The following is a 26024-nucleotide window of genomic DNA, read 5'->3' as shown; positions in this document are numbered from 1 at the left end:
CGCTCAGCACCTTCTGGCACCTCCCTGGGTGAGGAAGACTGTGCTGCTGCCACCAAGGCCCCCACGGACGCCCAGGTCGGAGGAGGGCAGACGAAATGGCCTCAGTCTTCCGGAGCGAGGAGATGACTCTGATGCAGCTCTTTCTGCAGGTGGAGGCTGCCTACTGCTGCGTGGCTGAGCTCGGGGAGCTGGGTCTGGTCCAGTTCAGAGATGTGAGTAGTGCCCAGCCGGCACGCTGAGCTGAGGGAGATGCGCCCCGGGGTGTGCATCTCCTTCCTCCAAAGCACTTGGGGATGGTGCACCTGCAGGGTGGTCAAAAAGCCCATGGAGAGAGCGGGACTTCCCTAAAGCTGATCTGAAAGCCGATCACCATGCTGAGACCCAACCTGTTCCTGAGTCCCCACCCGGTGCTCTGCGCACTTTATGCACAACCTTAGGACGATTCCCTCCACCACCAGAAGACAGGGGGTCTCTCCACGAGAGTCCATCTATGACTCCTGCTGTCACAGCAAGGCTGGGTGGAAATGAGCCTGGTAAGGCCACAATGTCCTCGGCCCTAAGGAAACCCACGGTATTGCCCTGCCTCTAGGAGTCTGTAAGATGCAGCGGTGTTGGCCGTCTTCATCGAAGGCGTTTGTTCTGTGCTGATGTTAAAAATAAGCGCGGCAGCATGCAGCCTCCAGCCCCAGGCTTGTTTTCCCTCCTGTTTTTAGCTGAATGCGAATGTGAACAGCTTCCAGAGAAAGTTTGTGAATGAAGTGAGAAGGTGTGAATCCTTGGAGAGGATCCTGCGTAAGTAAACGCTTGTCAAATGCAATCGGCTTTCCGCCAACTGCTGGTGTGGGATTTATTTCTTTGTTAAGTGCTCTCACACTGTGGAGCAGAATTAGTGGCAAAATGGTGATGTTTCCACCTGAGCCCCTGGAAATGTTTTGCATGCGTCAGCTAATTACTGCTTCACCCCGTATGGGCAATAAATTGTTGCCCCTGTTTTGAAAACTGAACTGAAAGGAGGTTAATTAGCTTATATAAAATCACAAGATAAATATGAGGCTGGGTAGGAGGCTAATCCAGACAACCAGACTCTTACACCAATGTGCCAGCTGTGGGCATACGCTTCCCCTGGCCGAGTGCTTCAGCCTGGGGACAAATCCTTAAAACCTGAGCAACAGAGCTCATGGGGCCTGCTGTCCTATGGACGTGTGTCCCGTGAGCTGTGCGCTCCCCCCACCATGACACCGGTGCCCACCATAGCCACTGTGGCAAGGATAGCACTTGCCATTTCTAGAGCGGAGGAGCAAAGCCTGAGCTTGCTGTGTGCCTTATTCACTGCCCCAAGCAAGGGGGTGCCGTGCTGGCTATTTGTGCCAGGGCTGAGGGATGTCCAGGGCAAGGGGGTGGGAGCAGCTACCACAACTTCAGGAGAAACAGCGTCCTCACTGAGAAAGGAGTCCAGCTCTTGATGGTTGTGTGTATGCAGTGGGATGATGGCCCTTGTATATCACTGCCTCTTGTCACACCTCCATGTGATGCCTCAGTCCTGACAGGGGGTTTAGCAGCAGCTGGTGACCAGGATGATGCAGCAGGGATGACTCTGTATCGAGACTTCTGTGTCCTTTCCTTGCAGGTTTTCTGGAAAATGAGATGGAAGACAATGTTGAGATAGTCAAACTAGAAAAGTACCCAGAGACTCCCCTGCCTCGGGAAATGATTGATATGGAGGTACAGAATTTGGAGCGGGCCAAGGAGAGAGAGAAGGGGATGTGCACTGGGATGTCCATGTAATGTGCTCGATACAGCTCTCCCCTGCAAGGAAGGACCCGGTAGCTGAGGCTGGCACAGCTCTCCCTGCCTGTGGAGGTGCTCCCTGAGTTGCTGCCTCAGCAGTTAGGTTAAGGCTAGTCTTACCGCATGTTCCTAAAGGAACCCAGTCTTTTTACCATTCCCTGTGAAACATCCCTCTGGTCCCACGTATTAATGGGAAGGTATCATTATCACAGAATACCCCCATCATCCTGTAGGAGAGAATAAGAAGGTTTTTGGTGATTAACCAGGAGAGCTGATGTTAGAACCGGCTTCACTGCATAAAAAACCCAGGGCTGTCTGTCCTGGTGGGAGTATGGTTGTGATATAGTAATATTGGGGCCTGACACAAATATTTGTGCCTCGCTTTTGGATGTGCAAGGGATGCTTTATTCTAGCCCACGTGGAAGCTAAGTTTACCGATGGGGTAATTTTTAAATGCTGCATATGTAGGTGACTAGGAAGAAAAACAATGCTTTCCAAGGGCTTCAGCTTCACGAGCAAGGTGGTTGCCTGGTGTGTTCCTGGACCCACATCCTCATCTAATTTTTGGCCTATAGCTAATGAACCTAAGCTAATGGCCTTGTAGGCTGCTTTTATATAGTCATTAGACTGACAGCCAGTCCACCTGGGGTCTGAGATGTCCTGCAGGGAACCACAGAGGTGCCAAGACAGGCTGAGACACCTACCCCAGGCACCCACTTATCTGCCTGAGCTTCAGTCAGGTGAGTCAGAACTCTAATGCCAGAAGAGGACAAGGCACCCAGTAGGGAATATGGCAATGGGAAAATGAGACATTGGCATTGATTAATATCTTCCTACAAACTCAGTGTTTCTTGAAGTGCTCATTGAATATTTCTGTATTCCCCCTTAAAAAACCCCAACCATCTATTGTTTGAGATTTGGTATCAGCTTGGTAAAGGGCCATTGGTCTGCTTCAGAGTTTTTCTGGATGTGCTTGGACCCTAAACAGACAGTGCTGGAGAAACTGGAAGCTGAGCTGCTGGAAGCCAACCAGAACCAGCAAACACTGAAGCAGAACTTCCTTGAGCTGACGGAGCTCAAACATCTGCTGAAGAAAACCCAGGACTTCTTTGAGGTGAGAGGCCTCTTTGCTCTTCCAACAGAGATGTGGATGGTTCCTAAAAATACTGACATTTTCATTTGGTGTGTGTTGCTGTTATTGATTTTTAATGAAAACCCAGCGGTCTTTACCACAAGCCAGTAAGATATGTTTGCAAAAGCACCTCAGTCACTTTGGAGCCTATATTGCTTCGTGAGTCAGTGGCTCTCAAGAACTTGGTTCCCAGATCTCTCTGAAAATGGCATTTATGCTTTTCAGTTGCTAAGATACAGTTTACCTTCCCCCCCCGCCCCCTCCCCACCTTTGGTCTAAATCTCTGTGGAAAGCTACCTTTGGGGGAAAAAATGTCAGGAGAAAAATGTGAAAATAGTTTTCAAACTGGCGATGCTGAATAGTTTCTAAAACTAATGTTTTCCAGGCAGAAACCAATCTGCCAGATGATTTCTTCAGTGAAGACACATCTGGACTGCTGGAGCTGAGAAGCACTCCTGCCGCTGCAGCTGCCAAGCTGGGGTATGTATTGGTGATGGCCCCAGCTTGTCCAGGCTTCCCACCTGCACTGCATTGCTGTGGCACTGGTATACTTCCTTCAGGTTCTTAGCAGAGGTTGCTCACCATAGCTTTTCAGCATAGCTGTTTAATAAAGATGAAAGAGTGACTGCCCTCTGAAGTTATCATCCAAGCTATGGTCAGGTTATGGGTCAGTGGGACAAATGGACTTTCACTTCCAGTGACCCCTTAGAAGGTACTGACTGAAAATTGTTATCTTACGGCATCTCACCTGTGGCTTCTGGACTCAGGCATCTGGCTACCAGGCTGGTCCTCAGGGATGGATGTCTAACCACAGCAAAAAGCCATGGGATTGCTTGCACTGGGCTTTGTCTGCGACAGAAAACGACACTGAGGGTGAGAGTTAGGGGAGCTGAGACACCACCGTGCCTATTGCTGACGGTAATTCGGTGGAGAGCATAGACTTAAACAGCTTTCCCTTGTGTTTACATCAGCTAGGTGTGGTAAAAAGTGTGGTAAAACTCGCTGATGGTGTTCTTCCAGGCTGGTGTTTTTAGCTGCTTATGCTGGTATTTCTGAAGTCCTGTTCAACACTTTGACGAGCAAAGCATATGCCTGCAGGGGGCTTGCCTTGGCGGGTGTATACCAGCACGTCATGCTGCGCTTCAAAAGTGCAGTCTGGTGCTTTCTGGGAAAAGGAAAACAGGAGGGAGTAAAGATAAACCACCACTTCAAAATTGCTACCTCCTACCTCTGTCATTCAGGCACTCTCTGTTCATGTGACTTTAAGCATCTCTCCATTCTTCCATTTCTAGCCAGAATTGTCTCTTGTCCTTTTTCTGTTGATCTGGGGGAGGACTTACAACATTTTACAGAAAGAACAACAGGATAAAGTTAGTAGATTGAGATAAGAGCCAGGCTTAAGCAAGGAGGTCTTTCCTAGAAGTGCCTACAGCAGCAGCAGTCCTGGCTATCACGGACTAGAAAACAAGAGATTGTAAAATCATGTGCGTTACAGGTCCTAAAAGACTTAGAATGGGCTTGTAATTTATTTATCTTTTAACTCTGCTCAGATTCACAGCAGGGGTAATAAAGAGGGAAAGGATGATACCCTTTGAGCGTTTACTGTGGCGAGCCTGCAGGGGAAACATCTACCTGAGGTACACTGAAATGGACACCCCCCTGGAGGACCCTGTGACGGTAGGTACAGACCTGTTTTTGCTTCACGCTGCTCCTCGTGCATGCCTGCGACCTGCAGAAACCGAACTGGTGCCCTGGCCATGCTGCAGCACCGGCTGCCTCACGAGAGTTGGGTGTCTGAAGGCAGCCTGTAGAAGAAAAGTGGGGAAGTCTGATGATGGGAGAAGTTCTTTTGACATTGCTTTCCCTTTTTGCCATTATCAAGGTGGCTTCTTTGTCCTCCCTAGTGCATGTGAGTCCTAGCCGGGTGGCTGTGTTATGGGGACCACCAGGGAGGTGGGCTGTGGCTGTCCTCACCTGGGGCTGGCCACAGAGGGTCGATTCCCTTTGGTGTCTCTGGGGTGAGCCCTGTGCCCCGGCGGAACTCCTGTCCCCTACCTCTCCGCTCCACATTGCTCCTTCCCCCATAACCCAGAGCTGCCGCCCATGCCTGGTCCCTGAAGTAGCATCTAGGTGTTATGGGGACCACCAGGGAGGTGGGCTGTGGCTGTCCTCACCTGGGGCTGGCCACAGAGGGTCGATTCCCTTTGGTGTCTCTGGGGTGAGCCCTGTGCCCCGGCGGAACTCCTGTCCCCTACCTCTCCGCTCCACATTGCTCCTTCCCCCATAACCCAGAGCTGCCGCCCATGCCTGGTCCCTGAAGTAGCATCTAGAGAAAACGTTGCTGCTGGAAAACTGGGGCTGGGGGAAAAGAACAACCCAGTGAAGAGGCTAACGAAAAAAACCCCCTCCCCTGGGTGCTTTAAATTTTGCTTGAATTGCATTGCAGAGAGAAGAGGTGAAGAAGAACGTGTTTATTATCTTCTATCAAGGAGAGCAGCTTAAACAAAAAATCAAGAAGATTTGCGATGGGTAAGGCAGGCTGGTGGGCACACCACAATGACTCCTGCAGAGGTGTTTACCTGTCAGCCTGGGCTGGCTGATTTTGGAGCCGGAGATTAGATCTCCGTGCCCCGGCTGTCAGCTCTGCCACCGAGCTCCCTTTCGCTCTTAGCTCTGCTGCTCCTAATCATGAAAGTTATCCGTCACCTTGGCACTTGGAAATTGAGGTCCTAAATTTTCCAAAGTGACTTAAAGATCTTGGGAGCTTCAGTTGCTAGGATTTTAACTTGGGACATCTTAAAGGGGACTGTTTTTTAAGAAATACTCAGCATTTCCCCTGAAAACCAGGGGCCCTAACTTGGGCACTCAGAACATGGTAATCCCCGAAGTGGTCTCAAGCCTTCCTGCATTTCAGTGTAAAAAGATGATGCTGTAGTTTATTCAACCCTTTCCCAAAGCCTTTGGGCAATATCTGTGTAATCAGAGACAGAGCCCAGAAGAGAAATGAAAGCTTCATACAGCCTGACTTGTTTCCACCCTGTTAAGCATCTTGAAAAGATAATTCAGGTCGAATATTTTGTTACTCTTTCATAACACTGATGACCGATGGGCTTTGTTGCAGTGTAAATCAGATTTGACGAGGGGATCTGTCGGCTGTCACTGAATCCATTTCAGGTATAGCCCCTCAGCCAAGCGAGGCCAGCCAAGCGCCAGCAGGCTGCAGAAGGTCGCAGGGACGGGGTGAGCAATTGCTCTTACCTGACATGTGCACTCAGGGCAGGTTTTTCCTAACATCCTGCCTTTAATCAGAATAAAAGCAGAAGGTCACTTCCTCCAGCTGGGAGAACTGACTTCAGTCCCATGAAAGCGATAGACCCCTGGGGACTGTTAGCAATTCCTGCATTGGAAATGGGGCCCTCCAAGATGCTTTCTATAGGCAGTGGAGGGCAACGTTCATCCTAAGAGCAATTCAGCCCTCCTGAGGTGGGCATCTCTTTCTATAAAGCAGCCAAGGGGGCATGGAAGGCTGGGGGAAGACTCCCAGGTCTCAGTCACTCATTTCTGATCCTGAACCTCAGACATGGAGGGATTTTTGCCATCACCACTGTGCAGGATCAGTCTGCTGTTGGTGGTGGTCTTTGAGCTTTCGGCGAGTCTCGTTCTCTTTCTGGATTACAATTTCCTGCTTATGTCCCATTTCTTTGCCTGCTTTATAGACGCTGTTCAGTACCCTTCTCCCCTTCCGCACTCATGGGCAGTTGCTGGCGGTGAACGCTTCCCATGGCATTTGCCTCTATGCCGATGGCCTTGGAAGTTGCCAGGCCGTACACCTAGAGTTGCCTGGGGCTGCCCACAGAGTGCTGCAGGCGCTTAATTTTGGAGGATTTTTTTTTCCCCTGCAGCATTTTAAATTCCCTGCAATCAAAAGCCCAATACTTTTTTTCCGGGATGGGAGTAAAAGAACAGGCAATGTGATGCCTGTCAGCATTTCTGTTATTGATTGAACCCAGAATCTTCCAAATCGGAGGCACGACGTTCTGCAGTGGGGTGCAGCCGGGAGCGTGGGGCCAGGCAGCACTGGAAGTGTGAGCAGAACCCTGCAGGGTGGGTTATGATGTGCAAAGTTGTTATGAGCTGGTGGCATGTATGTGGTGGTAGGTTTATAGAAAGGAAGTTAGGTTGGTTTCTCTCAGCCTCTTGTAACTGAACAAAAACATACCTACCTAAGACAAATTTACAGGATGGCCTTTGCGGTGCTAGCACACTGGTTTTTGTTTGTTGCCAGCTAATCAGGCTACACTTGAAATTGTCCTTTATGTCTTTTCTTCCTCCCTTTCAAATTTTTTGCTTGCTAATATGCACGTATATACGGATGTTTTGCTGAGTGGCAGTACTTTAAATGTATTAATCCCATGACTCTCCTTTTGCGCTCCATGGGCCATCAGCCATCCCTGGTATGCGGGGGAAGACATTTTGGTCTGGTCCATCTTTAAGGCAGGGTTGACTATACCTAAAGCAGATGGCAGTGTCATTCCAGCCCCAGCAGGACATTTCTGCTTAGCACTAAGTCATCATTCATGACAAGTAAACATCCTGCAAAAATCATGGGACTGGTATAAGCCCGTCTCCTGCAAGGCAGGCTAAGATTTGTTTGCAGAGCAGCATGCCTCAGGTTACGCTGGTAGTCCCTGCTTGACTCTAATTGGTAACATTAGTCTGCCAATTTCATGAGCATTAAGTCCATGCACAAATTTATTAGTGAAAGGTGTAGAGGGAGCAGGGAGGAGGAAAATGGAAGAATTTTTCTTTTCCTCCTTTTCTTGCGGCTGCCTCAGTGCTAATGTGAATACTAAACTGGGTTTATCAATGTAAGGATTCCCTGCTGAATTCTCCTGGAGCTTTCAGAGATGTCTGTGCCGTTAGGGCAAAGCTGATACTCAGTATGCAAAATGGCTGTTAAAAGATCAAAGCAACACTGCTGCAATAACGTTATTGGAAACGGGGGAACTGTACAGCATGGAGGAATAAGCTTTCATGTTTGATTAAAAATCCTTATTAAAGATGAACTAAGAGCTGTGAAGAATAAGAAGATGGAAATAATTAGGTAGGGTGAATAACCTTTGGAAATGAATACCAGGTGTTGAGTGAGGAGAGATTCAATTCTGGAAAGAGTAGTTTAGCTGAAGAGCACGTGCTGTCATTACACACAGCTCTGGGCTGATCTCTAGGAAACTGCTGCGTGTTTTGTTCAATTTGCAACTGTTCAATTTGTGTGTGTGCTGGAACGGATTTTGGAGTGCAGGTGGTGATATATTCTATGCTCAGACAAAGCCAGAACTTACGGATGATTATCTGTACACAGAGAATGCATTTGTTTGTCTCTTAAACAGGGGTAGACCCCTATGACCCTGTTACATCTTCTTTTAATTCATCTCACGTGCAGAAGGGCAGCCCTTCAGCAACCCTAACTCAGCATAACTCCACTGCGGGATGATGGAAGTATGTTGCCTTAGGTGGGCAGAAGATCTCCAATCTGCAAAGAGGAGTGATCTCTTCCTGCAGACCTGTTGGGGCAATATTGAAGGACAACATTTATAATGCCCTTGAAGTGGCAGGGCTACAAGCACTAGACACCACTGAACAAACCACGTAGGAAAAAATGCAGCGATCTCTGCTATTTTAGTTACTGCAGCACCTCAGCTCAGTTAAAGCTTGTGGGCGCAGAGCGTTGCAGCAGTGCACCTTGTGATCTGCGAGGTCCCAGTGAGAACTCCTTGTGCCTGCTCTTTGTGCACAAAGTATACTCTGGGACTTGTTTTGCAGGCAGGACAGGTAGCTGTATGCTTTTTCAGAGAGACATGCAACTTATTTATTTCTAATTGTCTGTATTGGTTTCATATAGTGGCTTTACAACACCTCAGTGGAGATCATGTTGCATATTATAGATGAAGCAGTATACAACACCTGCATGGAGATAAGACCTTCACTCACATATTAGAAGCCCACATAAGTCCTTATTATACCACATTAAACAAACCAGCTGAATCTCCCAAATACAGCCTTGGGGGTAAACTTATAAAAGCATTTCTACTGGCCTGGCTACATGTAAGCTGACAGAACAGATACCACTCAGATACCAGGTGTTTAAAAAACTTCACCCATCCTTCCCTTGCTCCCAAACTGTCTAGCCAAACAGATGGACCAGAAGCCAAGAGCTGGCTGTATGGTCATTCTCCTTTTGTTTTATTCTGGAAATACGTCCTTTTTTTTTTTTTTTTTTAAACAGGGTTATTTACTTACACAGCCTGCAAGCACGAAGGGTGTTTGCTTGCTGTGCAGCAGTAGCTCAGCTGATGGCTTCCCCCAGTGACTGCGTGAGGGTAGTGCAGCGACAGGGACACGGTATTTTTCCAGCCTCGGTGCAAGAGGGACATCTGTTGGCTACCCTCTTAATGGGGCTGCCCTGGCCAGGGTGCGTGTTTTGTGGCTTTTTGCAGTTCAAGCAGCTTCCCCAGACCTTCGCAGGGCATCCGTCCTGTGGGCGTAAGGGAGGTGCCTGTGTATAAGTGCTGACCTTTGTGTAATATCATGTACCTTGTAGCACCTCAGACAGGGAGTGTTTTTTCAGCTAGAACAGGCAAAGGGATCCTTTTTCTCATGAAGACATAAATGTACCTTTTTGTACCTTTCTGGGAGACCAGGCACAACTTTCTAGTATTGTAGGAAGTGTATACTACCAGGTGAGGAGTAAAGTCCAGTTTCCCCACCTTTGAGCTGAGAAGTCCAGAGGAAGAAAAAGTCAGTCAAAGAAATGGTGTTTCTCACTTCTCTCTTACTGAGACTAGATTTCGTGCCACAGTCTATCCCTGTCCAGAGTCTGCCACGGAGCGCCGAGAAATGCTTGATGGAGTCAACACAAGGATCGAGGATTTAAACACAGTAAGTGCCAGTGGCTTTACTGGGGTCTGACCCCTCTAAGTGGGACCTGCCCAGACATTTGTCCTACCTGAAACCCCGTGGCCATGGCCAGATCCCAGGCTTGTCTTGGGAGCTGGCTGTGCAGAGTTGGCTGGGGGCTGGGGATGAAGCCACCAGCCCAGGAGCAGAGGCCAGTGCCTGTGCTCTGCTCTGCCCATTTACACCCCCCAGGGGCTGCTGGAGGACAGGCTCCCATGTGAGGGGCTCAAAAACTACTTGCTTCTGTTGGCTGTGCAGAGGTCAGAGGTTTAGACCTTATGATATGGGGCTACAGGGTGGGATCTAAGGTCATCAGCAGGCTACAGGTATTGTAAGAAAATTGCATGTTGTCCAAAATGGTTTCATCTAGCTCTTACAGCATGGTTTCCTTCAGCAGCTCACTAAGTTGCTCAGTCACAAGTGTAGTACAACTATACTAAGCTCAGAGAGGACTCTAAAGATTTATTTTATGTTTAAATTAGGTTTTCTTTACCGAGGAAATCTTGGGGCACTTGTCACACTACAATGGAAAGCCAAGACTGCTGTTATAGAAGTACAAGTCTCCAACCTTTTTACTCCAACTTTTAACACAGGGCTGAAAATTACAAGTTCAGTTGCTATGGCTGCTCAGTAGCTTGTAGATCCATATACTGTATCAGGACTTCACACCTCTTGGAGGGACTCCTGCCTGTGACCTTTGTATTGTCACACATGACAGTCAGTGGGTCCCAAGACAGGAGGGAATGGACACCCTGTTTGCCTGAGGTGGCCCATGTGGCAGTTGACATCCTGCTGTCACCCCCTCTGTGGATGCCTGTGACTGCCAAGCCTGAACGCAAGACTGCTTCCAAACTGACTTTCACTCCTGAGCACCGTGAGCAGCTAGGCTTCTTCAGTGCTTGTAGACCACACAGGTTATCTTCCTAACGTGTTATCTCCATTGCTCATTTATGCAGCAGCACTGTGGTGGGCACATGAATGCATGGACGTCCCACCAGGGACATGAGCTGTAGCTCTAGCAGCGCAGGCACGCTCGTGGATGTGATGCGCCCCAAGCTCGTGGCACAGAGCTGCTTTCAGAGGATGGCAGGGTGGAAGTGCACGGGGAGATGTGACCAGTCTGTAAGCAACGGGATAAGGAGCCAAGCCCACAGCTCAGTAACTCCCGATGGTCTCCTCTACACTTACGGAGGCTCAGGGCCGTGCGGGGAGAGTCCTTATTGAACAGCATTGTGCAGCTGGGGTCAAGTGCTCCTGTGTCCAGACCTGCACACGCTGCCCTCCAGGGTACCCTACACATTCATATGAATCGCGCCCTTTCAGCAACCTTCTTCCACCTGCCTTCCCCAAATAACTGCTGAGTAGACCATGCCGCCTATGCCTTTCTATCTCAGGCACTGCCTGTGCTGTGCTAACAGGTGATAACCCAAACCGAGTCCCACCGCCAGCGACTGCTGCATGAGGCAGCAGCCAACTTGTGGTCCTGGGGGATCAAGGTGAAGAAAATCAAAGCCATCTACCACATCCTGAATTGCTGTAACATTGACGTCACCCAGCAGTGCGTCATCGCAGAGATCTGGTTCCCAGTGGCTGATGCTGGTCGGATAAAAAGAGCTCTCCATCAGGGAATGGTAAGAGACCAACATTTTGGGTCCCTGAAGCTGTCACCCAAACTAAATTGTTTATATGTTGACCGTATGTTCAGACTTCTGACTGTTACTGTAATGCTGGGCTCCCTTTTCTGTTTTAATTAAAGCTGAGGTTGTCGCATGATCGCTTGGCCTTGGGGAGTTTAAGGTCAGCATTAAATCTTAGCAGGTTTGTGATCGACCCACAGGAGTCAGCAGTGCTGGCAGCTTTCCTTGAACAAATCAATAGCACAGAAAATGGAAAAATCTGGATATTAGTAAAAAGGTTGAGATATAACACTCTTGAGCCCTGCTTTCATGTTGCTGCCTTTGCATGTTTGCACACAGACCTTGGTGCTGTGGGACTGATTCTTCTCTGCTACCCACCCTGACTGTGTCTGTCCTTGTCACCGGGTTTGCAGGAGCGCAGTGGCTCTACTATTGCTCCTATCCTGACCGCCATACACACCAGGATGGCACCGCCCACCTTCAACAGGACCAACAAGTTCACAGCTGGATTTCAGAACATTGTGGATGCGTATGGTGTGGGCAACTACAGGGAGATGAACCCAGGTGAGAAACACTCAGCGATCTGCACCTGGTTTGCTAGGGCCAAAGTGAAGCCTTTGAGCTCCATCGCTATCCTAAAACATGCACTCATCGCTGATGGAGAAATGTGAACCATATTTTCTGCTGGTAAAAATTGGTACTGTGCATAGGCATGGATTTTTCTCAGGCAAAGAATTTGGCCAGCGGTCTTCAGTGATTGATTGTGGCAGGAATAATGAACTACACAAATACAGGGTAGGGAACAAATGGTGAGGTAGCAGCACTGAAGAAAAGACCTAAGCTCACAAGGCAAATATAAGTTATCGTGCTGAGGCAAAAAAAAAGCCAAAAGAACCTGGGAAAAGTGTGAAACATTAATCTCAAGGAGAGCACTGAGAGTGAACAGAAACCTAGAGTCTTTCTGGTGGTAAAGCTAGTTCTGCACTAGATCTGATTGCCTGGGAGTAGGGGAGGGGTCATGGAGGCCTTTAAGGGCAGCACCTGTGAGGAATGGTCCAGTGGGGTAGACTGCTTCTCTACTGAGGTCTTTTTGTTTAGGAGGAGCTGAGCTTCTTGTTCTTTCCTTCCTGCAGCTCCATACACTATCATTACCTTTCCCTTCTTGTTTGCGGTGATGTTTGGGGATTGTGGCCATGGCGCTGTCATGCTGGGCTTTGCACTCTGGATGGTCATTAACGAGAAGAGCCTTCTTGCCCAGAAAAGTACTAATGAGGTGAGTACCAGGGAGCTGGTGCACCCTATCAGCATAGGAAAAGGCTCATAATCCCCATTTGATAAAGGGGGCATCCAGCCTCCCAAAAGAGAGGAGATCCTTCGAAGATGCTCGCGAGGCAGAGATTTGGCAAGTAATTCTGCCTTCTTCTACACAGAGACCTGGATGGGCCCCAGGGGCCTGGGGGTTCCTATGAATAATTGTATATGCATAGATTAGTACAATCGTGTTCGCTGAGGCCCACCATTTGATGGGACTGCAGGTACTTTGGTCACTGGCACTGCCTTCTCCCCCTGCAGATCTGGAACACCTTTTTCAGCGGGCGCTACCTGATCCTGCTCATGGGCATATTCTCCATGTACACAGGCTTCATCTACAATGACTGCTTCTCCAAATCGTTCAACATCTTTGGCTCTTCCTGGCATATCATCCCCATGTTTAAAAATAGCACTTGGAAGTAAGTAGCTAAATGTGGGAAACAACTGAAAACACACCAAATGGAGCACGTAGGCTTTGAAAGAAAGGCAGAGTGGCCGCCTGTGTGGGAAAGGGAAGAACTCTCTGCTGTGGATGCAGTCGTGAATGAATCAGAGGTTTTGTCTGACACACGCAGACGAACTCACTATTGAAATGGAAATGTAGAGTCCTTGGGAACACGCCTGTTTTTTCAGGCACTGATGTGCATAAAAATCTGCAGGTGTCCAGGACTGATGGATAGAGAATTATCAGTGTGACGGAGACTGTCATTGTGTAGGACCCATTTACACACACACACACGCACGTGTGCGCACAAGCCCCGGGTTAACAGTTCACAGAAAGGCTGGAGTCGGTGACAGGTATCATGTGGTAGTCCTCAGCACATCTCACATAAATGTACCGTAGGCTTACGTGGTGAGATTAAGCTGCAAAGGCCATTTCACTTTTCTTTTGTAGTAAGGATGTGCTTCTGGACAATACGGTGCTGCAGTTGGATCCAGCAGTCCCAGGAGTCTACTCTGGAAATCCATATCCATTTGGAATAGATCCGGTAATTAAATTAAATTGCTCTAGGATAATTTGTATTTCAATCCTGTGTCTACATACCAGGTACATCAGTAGCTCCCTGCTCTCTCTCCTGAAGCTGTGCTCTTCTCTTCTTGCTCTTTGTGTGTTCTTTACATGATAGTTGTGATGCTTTTCTTTATCAATCAAGGATATATATTGCTGACAGTTTTGGACCGGCAGCAGCAAAATGGTAAGCAGGAAGGAACTTTGATTTCACTAGAGAGCGGTCTTGTGCTGCAGTCTCCGCTCTGTCACCAGGCTGCTAGACTCAGTTTCCTTTCTTGAGTACTTAACCCATTCCAGAGCTACTTCACAAGTTTGAGGGCAAAGTCCTAAATTCTATGCAGTGTATTTATCACATGAAGTGTGAAGTAAATGCCCTATTAATTAATGGATCCACATTTTCTTCTCTGTGTCCTATTTCCCTTTTCTTGCTGTTCTCTCTTTATCACGTATTGAAACGCAGTTGTTAACATCAACCTTCCCTGTTTCAATCTTCATATCAGCCAATTAACCTCTGTTCTGCTGCATGCGCTCTCATTTCAGTTGGTCACACAAAGAAACGCTGGCGTCCCCTGGGTTGCAGAGAGATTGACCTTGTAGTAAGTTTTTCACAAACCGGGCTCTAAAGATCTGCCCAGGACATAGGCAGTGCAGTTCAACAAGTCACAACTTCTTGAAGGAGGAGGAAGATGAATTTTCTGTACGTTGCCCAACACATCCCTAATTTAAGTTAACCCAAGCTAGCCCCTCTCCACCCTGGCTGCTGCTTGCTCGAGAGGCTGGGACCCCTGGTTTGGAGGGGGGAACGGCTGAACAAGTGCTGGCAGGGAAGGGGTGGACTGGAAAGTACCAGCCCTTGCGTGGCCCTCGCTGTGGATATTATCCCTGTCATCTGCCCGGAAGGATGGATGGCTCTTTGCATTTTGCAAATCCTGGCAGGATGGCTGAGGTGTATCTTGGAAAAGAAAGAGTCAACCTGAGCTGAGGAGGCTAGGCAGTCTCTTCCATAACCATGGAAGAGGCAAAGCATGCCAGACAAAGGCACATAAGCTAACGTTTTGCCTTCCAAATAATCCTGTCCTCCCTCCTTTCTGTTCAGGTACTATACTTAGTGTCTGAAAAGAGGTATCTACTTACCATCTTTGGGGTCAGAAGGCTTTGGGGTCTAGGAAGTTTCAGAAGAAAGGAGAAGGAACCCCAGAGCTCTGTAATGTAATGAAGGCAGGACTGAGAAGAGGCATGTGGTTACTGTCGTAACACAGCTGAAAAGTTACTGCAGAGAGGCAGGCAACAATCTGATCTCCATGGCCAAAGAGCTGGAATGAACTGGGTTTTTTTGTTGCTCTTGGTACTTCTCTGGTGAAGGTGGAACAAATTTCCATAGAAGCAGGGGGGATTTTCTCACGCCCTTCTACCTCTGCTAAAGGACATGACTCAGCCTAAGGGCAAGGAATGACACTGAAAAGATCTAGGTTCTGCTAGCAGCCTTTGCATCAGTTTCTGGAGGACTAAAGCAAAGTCTCTACATCATTTTAAATCCTTGTAATTTCCTCTGTTAAACAAGGGTAATACTTTATACCTTTTAGATGAGAAACTTGGCAGAGTGAAAAGTATTGTAAGGAACACGTAGATTTCTGTCGCTTGTTTTCTTCTTACTAGAACCAGTAGGAGTAAACTGATGGTGTCAAAGCAACAACTTCCACAAATCTGTTATTGAGCAAACATCTGAAAACCTTGTTCTTCTGTCTCTCTCTGCTCCTTTTCCCAAAGATCTGGAATGTTGCATCAAACAAGCTGACTTTCCTGAACTCCTACAAAATGAAGATGTCAGTTGTCATAGGGATTGTGCACATGATTTTTGGGGTGATACTCAGTCTCTTCAACCACATGTAAGTTTGTTTCACCAAGCCCACTGCTGCAGCACACAAGTCCTCATCTCTAAACTAGTGTCCTTCGTTCAGAGAAAGACTCATATCTTGGACCGATGACTTGGATTTTGCCCTTTCCCCCGTGCAAGTAGAAATGCCCCGTACACTGACTGACTCACGCCACTGTTGGTACAGAGTGCTGAGTTCAAAGGCCAGAGGACAGCTGTCACATTGCAGATATTCTCTTGGATAAACTCTTTTTCACTCTCTTATGTTCATGATTTTGCAGAAATACTAAGGTACGCTAAATTAAAAATATATAGCACCTCCCACTATTGATAACTTTTGTCTTGAAAGACAAACTCTTTTGGTCTAAACCAAAGCACACTGAAATGTTGCACAGTGTGCATGCGTGTCTTTCTGCTGACTTAGTGGGCCTTTGGTCAGGATCTGTGGGTGTGTGTGTCTATACCTCTGCCTCTATATTTTGGAACAAAAAGTAAGAAATGGTGATAGAGTGGAGGGGCTGACACTGCTGTCTTGAGAGACTCTCCAAAGCTGGAAGGTGTGTAGTGACCTTCAAGGATGGAAGGTTTTTGCAGATGACAGAGAGGAGGACTGCCCTTACAAAATTGATTCTACATCTGGTTCTGACCTTCCTCAGCATATAATGCCTAACTTCGTAAATTAACCATTTTTTTTAAAATTGGCTTTTATTTCAATTTATTAAGCTTTTGAGGTGCTGAGATACTGGTCAAGTACAAAAACCTGAAAAGAATCAATACGGTAAAGCTTTTGTATTTTAATAATAGCTTTCATTTGTAAGGACTGCAATTACAGACTTCTTTCTTGGCTACTGATAGTTGTATGTTTCTTACGTTATTTTCCATAGAATAAATGGTGTACAATACTGCCATACTTGGATGCAACCTTGTATTAATACCCCACTGTATTAATTGTAGTTATCTTTCCTGATTCTTTCCAGCTACTTCAAGAAATACATAAACATTATCCTTCAGTTCATTCCAGAAATGATTTTTATTATCTCCCTTTTCGGCTACCTGGTCTTCATGATTATTTTCAAATGGTGTCATTTTGATGTCCACTCATCCCAGAGTGCACCAAGCATCCTCATCCACTTCATCAATATGTTTCTGTTCAATTATGGTGACGCTTCAAACGCTCCATTATATCTGCATCAGGTATGGATCAAGCAGCTCAAATCCACTGTAGCTGGTTTTGGATTTGCAGTGGGTGTTGTGGAGAGTGGGCATAAAGATGGGCAACCAGCTCAGAAGCTCAATCACAAGTGCCAGTCACATAAGAGAAGTTTGTTCTTCAGGTATTCGTGTTGGCCTTGTAGACAGGTAGGACAGAGAAGCTATCGATCAGTGATGCAGAAGAAACCTCATTCTGAGTGTCATCCTTACAAGAATGATGATGCAATTTAAGATACTTTTGGGGGAAAAAGGAAAGAAGGGCGATTAAAGATGCAAATCTGGATATTGCAGATGTGCTGTCCTGAAGTCTTGGCACAATGCTAGAGAAAAAGCAAGCCTCTCCTTTCCTTGATAATTTCTTATTTCCTCTTTGGAAAACTTGAAAACTTTATATTTTAAGCTAAAAAGTAGAAGTAGCTAGAGGATTTTCTGGCAGCTTTTTGTCAGAAATATCTCCTTTGGGGAGTTCACTTAAAAAAAACGACAAAAGCAAAATTCTCCCCTAAGAGAAAACTTCTTTTAAAGTCATCTCTATTTATTTGCTCAGAACATGGATATTTTTTTTTTTCTTGCTTGACTTTACATCAGCAGCGTCAATGAAGAATCTGCAAGCAAATACTGCCTCCAGCCACATGTATGCATCTACATCTATAGATGCATATCTATACAATATATAGATATTGTATATATATCTGTATCTATATCTAGATGCAATCTATACAATTGCACACTCTAGCACTTCAACGTGAGCTCAGTTTTAGGGCTGCTGGTGAGTCAGAGTTAGTAGAGAGCCCCGATCAGTTCCAAGTAACTGCGTTAAGGCTGCAGGGGAGTGTGTTTTCCCAGCTTTCAAAAAGTCATCAGATAACGTTTTGCTTTGTAACAATCCAAAGCGTTTCCAGGATGGCAATTTTTTTCTCATATTCCTATCCCCCTACCCCACCAGTAACTGTCTGTGCCATCCACCTGAGTAGTCTGAACGCAAAGATTGTATGAGACCAACCATAAGTTGATCAGAGATCTGAGCCAGCTTTAAAAAAATGCAGAAGTTGTAGTTTGGGGTTTTCTTTGGGGTTTTTTTTTGTTGTTTTTCTTAAAGTACAAACAGTTATATTAGGACAGCAGTAGGGGTGGCATACTGCAACAAGAACACCTTATATTGTGGGGGCAATGTGTTATCAAGCCTAAGCTATGGGGATTCAATTCCCTCCTGGAATTGCAAATGTAGAGCAAATCCTGGATTCCCTGCTTTCCAGGGGAAGACTCGGATGACTTGGCTCTAACTGCAGCATTTCTACTTTGATCAAAGCAAGGCAGACTGACTGGCTCACCCAGTGGTTAGGACATTCACTTGGGACACTGGAAAGCCAGGTTCAAGTCAGTAACATTGGGTTTTGGCAAATTAACCCTTTCCAACATGAAAGCCTTTCATCTCCGAGTCTCCAACCATCTCTAGCTGGAAGTGCTTTCTTGAGCCTTAAGTAGCATGCATTTATTTTCATGTCCTTACAAGCAGAGGAGACGAACCGACACAGGGAGTATATCTGTTGTATAACAAAAATACCATTTTATAGAATCAGGTTTCTAACCGTAAAGGCTAAAGGAAGTAAAGTAACTTTTTGCTCTTCTTGTTGTTTTGTCTTTTAGAAAGAAGTGCAGAGTTTCTTGGTCATATTTGCTCTGATTGCTGTTCCCTGGATGCTCCTAATTAAACCTTTCATCCTCCGAGCCAACCACCAGAAAGCGCAGCGCATGGTAAGGGATGTGGATCAGGCAAGGGGGTTCAGTACAGCAAGGGCAAAACTGAGGAGACAGACGCCAAAAAGTGTTTGCAGTGATCTAATTCTGCTTTTCTCTGATCTCAGAGTTTCTCCGGTGATTTCAAACTGTGCTTTATGGCACATGTGCCAAGAGCATGTGTATGGACATTTGGTTGAGCCATCTAAACGGGAAGTAGGAGCTTTGCTCACAATGCCATACCCTACTTGTTGGGAGAGGAGTTAGGCTGATACTGAGCTCTTTCAAGTGTTGTATCCAAAACCAGAGAAGGTTTAGAAAGACTGACGTTCTGCTAAAGCCGAGACAGGGCAAAGACCTCATTCCCAATCCACAACCACCACTAACAACTGGTTGGCTGCTCTGCAGGAACAGGGCATCTGCAATACTCCTGGCCTTGGAGACATCAACACTGCTTGGAGGAGAGGCTTGATTTAAAAGCTGTTGCCTGCTTTCCGGTGGTGCTTTCTTCCCTAAGTGATTGCCTTCACATTGACAGAGCCGTCCTTCCCATGGGCTCTGCGGTTTGCCCAGCTCTTCAGCACGTAACCGCGGCAGCTGCAGTTTCCCAGTTGTTCATTAATTCTCTCATTTGTTATGCTAAGAGGACTTGACTTTGTCAGGATTTACTTCTCTTTATAGTCGGAGTTAGTGCCTGGAGTACCTTTTATAGGGCACAGATGTTTCCATTTGAAAAAAGAAATGCTGGTTGTGCTGCATGACCTTTTCCAACCCAGTCACTTCTGACCTATAACTGAAAGCCAGGTCCCTGGGAGGCCTTTGCAGTCCTGCCTCTGCACTGTAATTTCTTATTTTGTCATTCTTCTGGGATTTGGATGAAAGCTTGACATGGCTGACTCCATCTCCTGCTTTTATGCTAGTAACATCTGACAGCTTTTCCCCACCTCCTATTATGTCCCTGTATTTCTGTTCCTAATTTTCATATGTTGGCTGTCTGATCACATCTCACATTTACCCAGATTTATATGTTTGCAACAAAGTCTGTTCTCTATGCTGACATTCAGGTAAAGCAAAGATAAAGTGGGTGTGACAATGATTACTGCTTCAATAGGAAACAATATGTTATCATGAGACCTTGCCCATGAAACCTGCTGGAAACTATAGAGAGTGACAGGACAGAACCTGACAGAAGCTGTGAGGTCTGTATTTGGTTATGCTGTATAATAGGACTGTTATAGGCATATAATGTAGGGCTATTCTTATGTTGTGCTGTAATTTCTGGAGCGATGCTCAGATCAGGTTGTTCAGGCCTCTAGAAAAGCTCTGAAAAGAATGATTACGGAGAGAAGATGGGTTGTCATGAAGTTTTTGTCAATTTAAAATGAATCAAGAGATCTGAATTGTACTTCTGTCTGTATCCCAGGAACTGTGTGACCTTCATCAAGTCACCTGATCCTTTCAGGCTCCATTTCCCTTTCATTTGATGCTAATTCCTTTGATTTGCACCCACCTAATTGAGATCATCAGCTTTAATGTGCCTCAGTTTTCTCATTTGCCAAAAGTGATGGATCTTCTCATGGTGGGTATAAAGGGTGCATTGTGAGACTAGAAACTAGCTCCAAATTAGTTGGAATCACTGGAAAATGCTCTAGGATGGAAAATATTTAAGTATTATTAGCCATTTGGCAGGAGTACTCAGTTTCTGTGGTCCGTGATGACTGACTATTGTTGAAATTGTCCTCATGTTCATGCTATAGTCCTTCATATGTTACCCATCATGAGGTTATTGATGGAGTTTTGTGCCATGGTCTGCTTCATTTTGGCATCAACCTGTAGCATGACACAAAAGACATATTACATTTTGTTTCTGAAAGATTCGGTCTCAAGCCATCTCAGGAAACCCTGGAGGTGAAAATGAGGTAGATGTCCCAGAGACCAATCACTCCAAGAAAGCTTCCCAGGGAGACCACAGTGGTGGCCATGGAGGACATGAGGATGATGATGAAGAGGTAAGAAAGTGTGGGCAGAAAATTGTTCAGACACACACAATAGTAAAAGACACAAAGTCAAGCAGAAGGCTTTTGCAGAGTTGCCAGGCTTTCTTTTTAACAAGATACCAAGACACACTGTTGCAACAGTTTGTGTTTCCAAACAGAGTAAGCTTTGAATTTTCATAGAATGAATTCCTCTAATTTTTTTCTTTAGTTTTGCCTAGGGATGGCAGGCATTCTTACAAACCTCAAGCTTTTACAAACCTCAAGCTTTTGTTTCCCTGGGCGGGGGGGGGTGTTTCACTTCCACATTGCACCCAGAGAAGGTCAAGCCTTCCCCAAGAGTCAGTGAGTTTTCCTTCCTTTAAATTGCAAAGGAGCATTGAAAAGTTGGCAGCCTGCAGTGTTGGCTAGGGAGAAAAGTCTTCCTTTGGCAGATATTGTCAAGGGCTTCCGCAGTATGCAGCAACACAGTTAAAAAAGTGACAAAAGTGTTTGTGGCGGTTGGAAGTACCAACAATATTGAGTGTGGATATGGCTGACTGTTCCCAGTCACAGGGAATCTTCACAGTCTTAGAAAATATGCTTATTCAGTGATATCTCCCAAAACACAGATACCAATAGGCAGATAGTCTGAAAAACCCTATTTTACATAAGAATTTCTGTCTCTGCAAGAAATCACAAAGATTGGTAGCAATTGGCGTGCCATCTTATTCCATATTTGAAATTGTAAGACTGGAATATGAGCTGGTTCCTGAACATTTGCTTTTCACTGGAATTGTATTTCTCCGGGGAGAATGTATGGGACGATCATAGAGAACTGACAATTTTCAAAGCAGTCTTTTTATCTGGCAACTATCTGTGTGTTGCTCAGGACATATCAAGGAAAAGGGAGGAGTATGAAAAGCCTTTGGTGGAGTGTTGCTCTGTTAACCAGGAAGCCCTGAACTGAGAACTAATAAAACGTGTTTGGTTTTATGTTGTTTCAGTTCAATTTTGGAGACACATTTGTCCACCAAGCTATCCATACCATTGAATACTGCCTTGGCTGCATCTCCAACACAGCATCCTACTTGCGGCTCTGGGCGCTGAGTTTAGCCCATGCACGTGAGTGATTGACTACCTGTTAGTTACCTCACCAGCAACTCCATGCCGATCGCTGCTTCTGCTGGTGTTTGATTATTGCTGTGAATTTCTCCATGAAATCAAAGTTCTCCTCGTGGATGTTTGTGTCTCGGAATGTTTTGCTTCAGGTCAGATCAATCCAAGCGTTTCGTGGTGGCCATCTAATTTTTTAGTGGTGATCTCTGGCAGCTATATATCAGGCAGCTCCTGACTGCATTTGCTGGCTGGGAGCATTTCCCACGCTGCTCTGCAGCTGCCCCTCTGGAATAGTCCTCGTGGCATGGTGGGAGGTGCAGTCCAAATGGGTAGTCCAGTCCACAGAATATGGGAACCATAACTTCATTTCCCAGGAGGCACTTGCTATAGCCTTAGGGTATGCAGATAAATGTCAAAACGACTTGAAACAGTTATTTTGATTTGGTTCAGCAAACTAGAAAGAAAAGTTTTGGTTCAAAAAATCCTGGAACTTGTCATTTTCACTGGGATTTTTCCCAGCAACATTTAGTGGAACCTCATATTCCATGAGAAATGTACAGCATTTCAATGTCTTTTGTCTTGATTTAAGATAAAAACAAATGCTCAAATACTAGAAATTGCCTCAGGCTGGAACTTCAGATTTTCAACGACTCTAATTTTTCTGAAATGTTTTTTATTAATATTATTGTACTGCCTCTGGCTAGCAGTTGCGCCTGCCCTAAAGAATTGCGCACACAAAAAAGGAAAACAAAAGGGGGGGCGTGCCATGGATTGACAGGCTGTACTTCATGGCACAGACACGAGCTTAGTAGGAGTCGAGTGGAAGCTAATACACATTAGCTTTACATGGAGGACAGGTATCTAAATAAAATAAAATAAACCAACTAAAAAGCTTAGCTAAGGGCAGTCCTATGTGTTATGTCAGAATTCTGCCTGGAAAACCACCATATTCCTTTGCAGCCTTACAAACTGGCATTGACAGGAGTATTTTTTCCTGAGGGCAGCTGTTGCAAGGGATCCCTTGCATCTCTTGTCACCTAAAGTAACAGGTCATTGAATCTATAGTCTGAATATGGCTTGAGGAGCAATGACTGGCAAAATGGAAAATAAGGCTGAACCGGTGGCTGGAGCATCTGGATGGGGAAGAGCTGAGCTAAGTCCTTGCTTTGCCTGTATCACAGGAGAAAAACTGCTCAGTCCTGAATCTATCCAATGTGACTGGGGTAGTTAGCTTAGGAGTATGGTCTTGCATTGGCAGGATGTGTCAGATATACCAGTGGTGTGAATGTTGATATAAAACCGTACAGGAAAAACAATCTTTAAGAGCATGCAAGCAAACTAAACATTAATACATCCTGCCTTGAGCGGGACCAACCAGTTGTCCTTTTTTTTCCACCACAGCTTCTCCATGACACCCTAAGAGAAGTTGTTTGGAGAACAAATGGGAATTACACATCTCCTGTGGGTTTTAGCTACCATCAATCAGTACAGCTTGTAACATAGTCTACACATGTATTGACTATGTCAATCAATCATGTTCACTGGGATTTAGCAGCAGGTAGTCCTAGAAGGCTCGGCGTACTGCCTATCTGCCATGTTAAAGAGGTCCAATTTAAACTGATGACTCTACCAGCAGCGCTGGTAGCGTGCTCACATGGACTTGTGATACAAAGCCAAGCCAAAACAGCACCATCAGCTTCTAACACAGTGAAAAGGAGCAATGGAAAACAACCTGCATCCACTTTCCTTCCCCTGTCATTGTGGAGAGGCAGGGTGGTCACACGTGATCACTGTCATGTACATTTTATCCTAGGCCAGCTCATCTAACTGGGAAAAATGGGTGAGCTGCCAGACTGCACACTGTGTCTGTCCATGGCTGTTGCACAGCACTGTTTTCCCTTTATTTCCTTTTGCAGAACTGTCAGAGGTCCTTTGGACCATGGTGATGCACAACGGGTTCAACAACAGCGGCTGGGCAGGCCTCATTGTCATCTTTATCATCTTCGCTGCATTTGCAGTGCTGACGGTAGCCATCCTGCTTGTCATGGAGGGGCTCTCAGCCTTTCTGCACGCCTTGCGTCTGCACTGGTAGGTGGTGTGGTCTTTGGGAGCTTTTCCCAAAGCAGTCTTTGGGAGGCATCAGGCTGTGGAAACAGATGGCCACACCAGCCGGCGTCAGACACGCCATGCTGGTACCTATGCATTAGGACATTGGTCCCCCTTGGCAAATGAAGTGAGGGAGACTCCTGCAAAGGGAGGTCAGAGCCCCCTGCTCCATCTCTGAGCTGCTCATTGGAGGACCCTGCCTGTCCTCCTGAGCTCGTGGGGGCTGTGGGCACATGTGGCAAATGGCAACCTGCAGCTCTACCCCGGTAAACATGCAGAGCCACTGGGGCCACCTTGACCTGCATGATAAGGCCTGAAGGCACAGCCACACCACTGGTTGTGTATCCCACCCAGGGTTACCATCAAACAAGCCAGCTGGGGACTACCTACTGCAGCAAGAGTTCAGCCAGGGCTGCAAAAGCTGCTAAAAACCTGGGTCAGCACTTGTGCCATTAGGCCAGGTTGAGCTCCAGGCTGTTTTGGCTTTGTGGCAAACCAGTTTCAAGTTAGCTTGTGTCTGTCTTAACTAGACGTCAGTCCAGGCAAGGACAGCAGTGCGGACGCACCACCAGGCTAGTACATAAAGCAAGACCAAGGTAACAAATCGCCCCTCATCACCACCATAACTTGGCATCCTGCCTGAGCACCCAAGCTGTGGCCTTTTTCACCATGTAACGTCCCACCAAAACCCACAAACGCTGTCAAGGCAAACCGTGGTGCAGTTGCTTGTTATTGTGCAGGGAGGGGGAGATGTCTGTCTCCCACCAGAGTGTGCAACCAGCAGGCGGTTGTCTCAGCTCTCAGAGCTGCTAGAAGCAGTTTAGCGGGCAGGCAAGGTCCTGCTGACTGGCTTCATGAGAAGCATTTCCAGGCTGACTGATGGAAAGTCAAAGCTGATGGGTGCCAGGTTGCTCACTGGGCTGCCTGTGTCTCACTGCTGGCTCCAGAAGGAGCCTACGTTCCCGGCTCAGAGGCCACCATCTCTCATGGCCTCCCTTTTCCTGTGGGTGCCACATTTTGGCCTCTCGGCTGGCCGTAGGTCCTGCCTGCGGGCAGCACTGACACCCCCCTCTGCTCCTCCCCAGGGTGGAGTTCCAGAACAAGTTCTACGTGGGAGCCGGGTACAAATTTTCTCCCTTCTCCTTCAAGCACATCATCGATGGCACCGCAGAAGAGTGAAGCCAGTGCATCGCTGCTTCGCTCCTCAGACCAGGCTCTGTTTTCTTGTGGTGGCTCACCCACAGAGTGGGATATATGGGATGAAACAGAATGGGATGTGGCCCTTGAAAGAAGAGCAGCTGTAGATGAAAATGTCCTAGCTGCATTCACATATACTGCTGTATCAGCTGAGAGCTGAACTACATCAGCTGGGCTGGCTGGACCCTTGGCTGAGTATCTCCACTGATGTCTTTGCCAAGTACCTGGTCCTCAGCTTTTGATCGGGTCAGCTGCCTACTGCTTGGTTGAAAAGAGGAGATGCAGCTTTTGAATTAAATTGGTCATTAATAATCAACTGGCATGTGTTTTGCTCCATTTACTGCCTTGTCTTTGTGGCATATTTTTTTCCAAGGAAAATATGTTTCGGCTGTTGTTTCAAGCTGTGGTTGATCATATGACAACGATTAAGTCCCTTATAAGATTGCAGCCCTTCATTTAGCACACAATGCAAACCAGCTTAAAGACAGATCATATTGCAGGCTAGCAATTTTCTACATGCTTTACTACAACAACCCTCTTTTTATCTGATTTGCTCCAGGGCTTGACAGCACTGGATTATAGATGTTTGCACATGTCATCACTTAACAAAAGTGTTAGTTTTGAGCTGTGTAAACAAAAGAGCATGCCAGTTTCCACATTGGCAGCCAATTTATTTCTCTCTATTGACTTGTTTTTCACTGGAGACTTAAGATGACTCCCCCTGTGCTGTATTTTTCAAGACGGGTTGTTAAAGCAGACTGCGTAGAAATGCTGATACCTAATGAACAGAAAGAAGAGAGGAATCAAAACAGTTGAGATGAATTTGCAGTATTGATGTACTGTGATCTTTTCCAAATATTCATTAATCACTAATCTTTCAAATTGAATAGTGTTAATCGTGACAGGTTATTTTTTTTAAACATGGAGGATGTAAAATCCCCACACAGATTTGGAGGTGACCGTGTTTCCT

At 46.4% G+C, this 26024-nt stretch overlaps 1 protein-coding gene across 1 annotated transcript; it reads left to right on the top strand.

Moving 5' to 3' along the window:
* On the top strand, window positions 1-25036 carry ATP6V0A4 (ATPase, H+ transporting, lysosomal V0 subunit a4). Its single transcript, XM_009579719.1, has 20 exons — window positions 1-212; window positions 714-792; window positions 1628-1722; window positions 2777-2902; window positions 3306-3400; window positions 4471-4597; window positions 5367-5449; window positions 9766-9859; window positions 11296-11508; window positions 11928-12078; window positions 12648-12787; window positions 13087-13244; window positions 13721-13814; window positions 15605-15723; window positions 16688-16904; window positions 18570-18677; window positions 20534-20668; window positions 21640-21757; window positions 23668-23839; window positions 24943-25036. Exons 1-20 carry the CDS (start codon window positions 96-98, stop codon window positions 25034-25036), a joined length of 2535 nt encoding a protein of 844 aa, XP_009578014.1. The 5' UTR covers window positions 1-95.
* Window positions 25037-26024: the final 988 nt, after the last annotated feature.

This window comes from Fulmarus glacialis, unplaced genomic scaffold (genome assembly GCF_000690835.1).
Source record: "Fulmarus glacialis isolate BGI_N327 unplaced genomic scaffold, ASM69083v1 scaffold8846, whole genome shotgun sequence".
Taxonomy (NCBI): domain Eukaryota; kingdom Metazoa; phylum Chordata; class Aves; order Procellariiformes; family Procellariidae; genus Fulmarus; species Fulmarus glacialis.
Note: the sequence above shows the minus strand (reverse complement) of the source record. Positions and strands in the feature narration are given on the sequence as shown.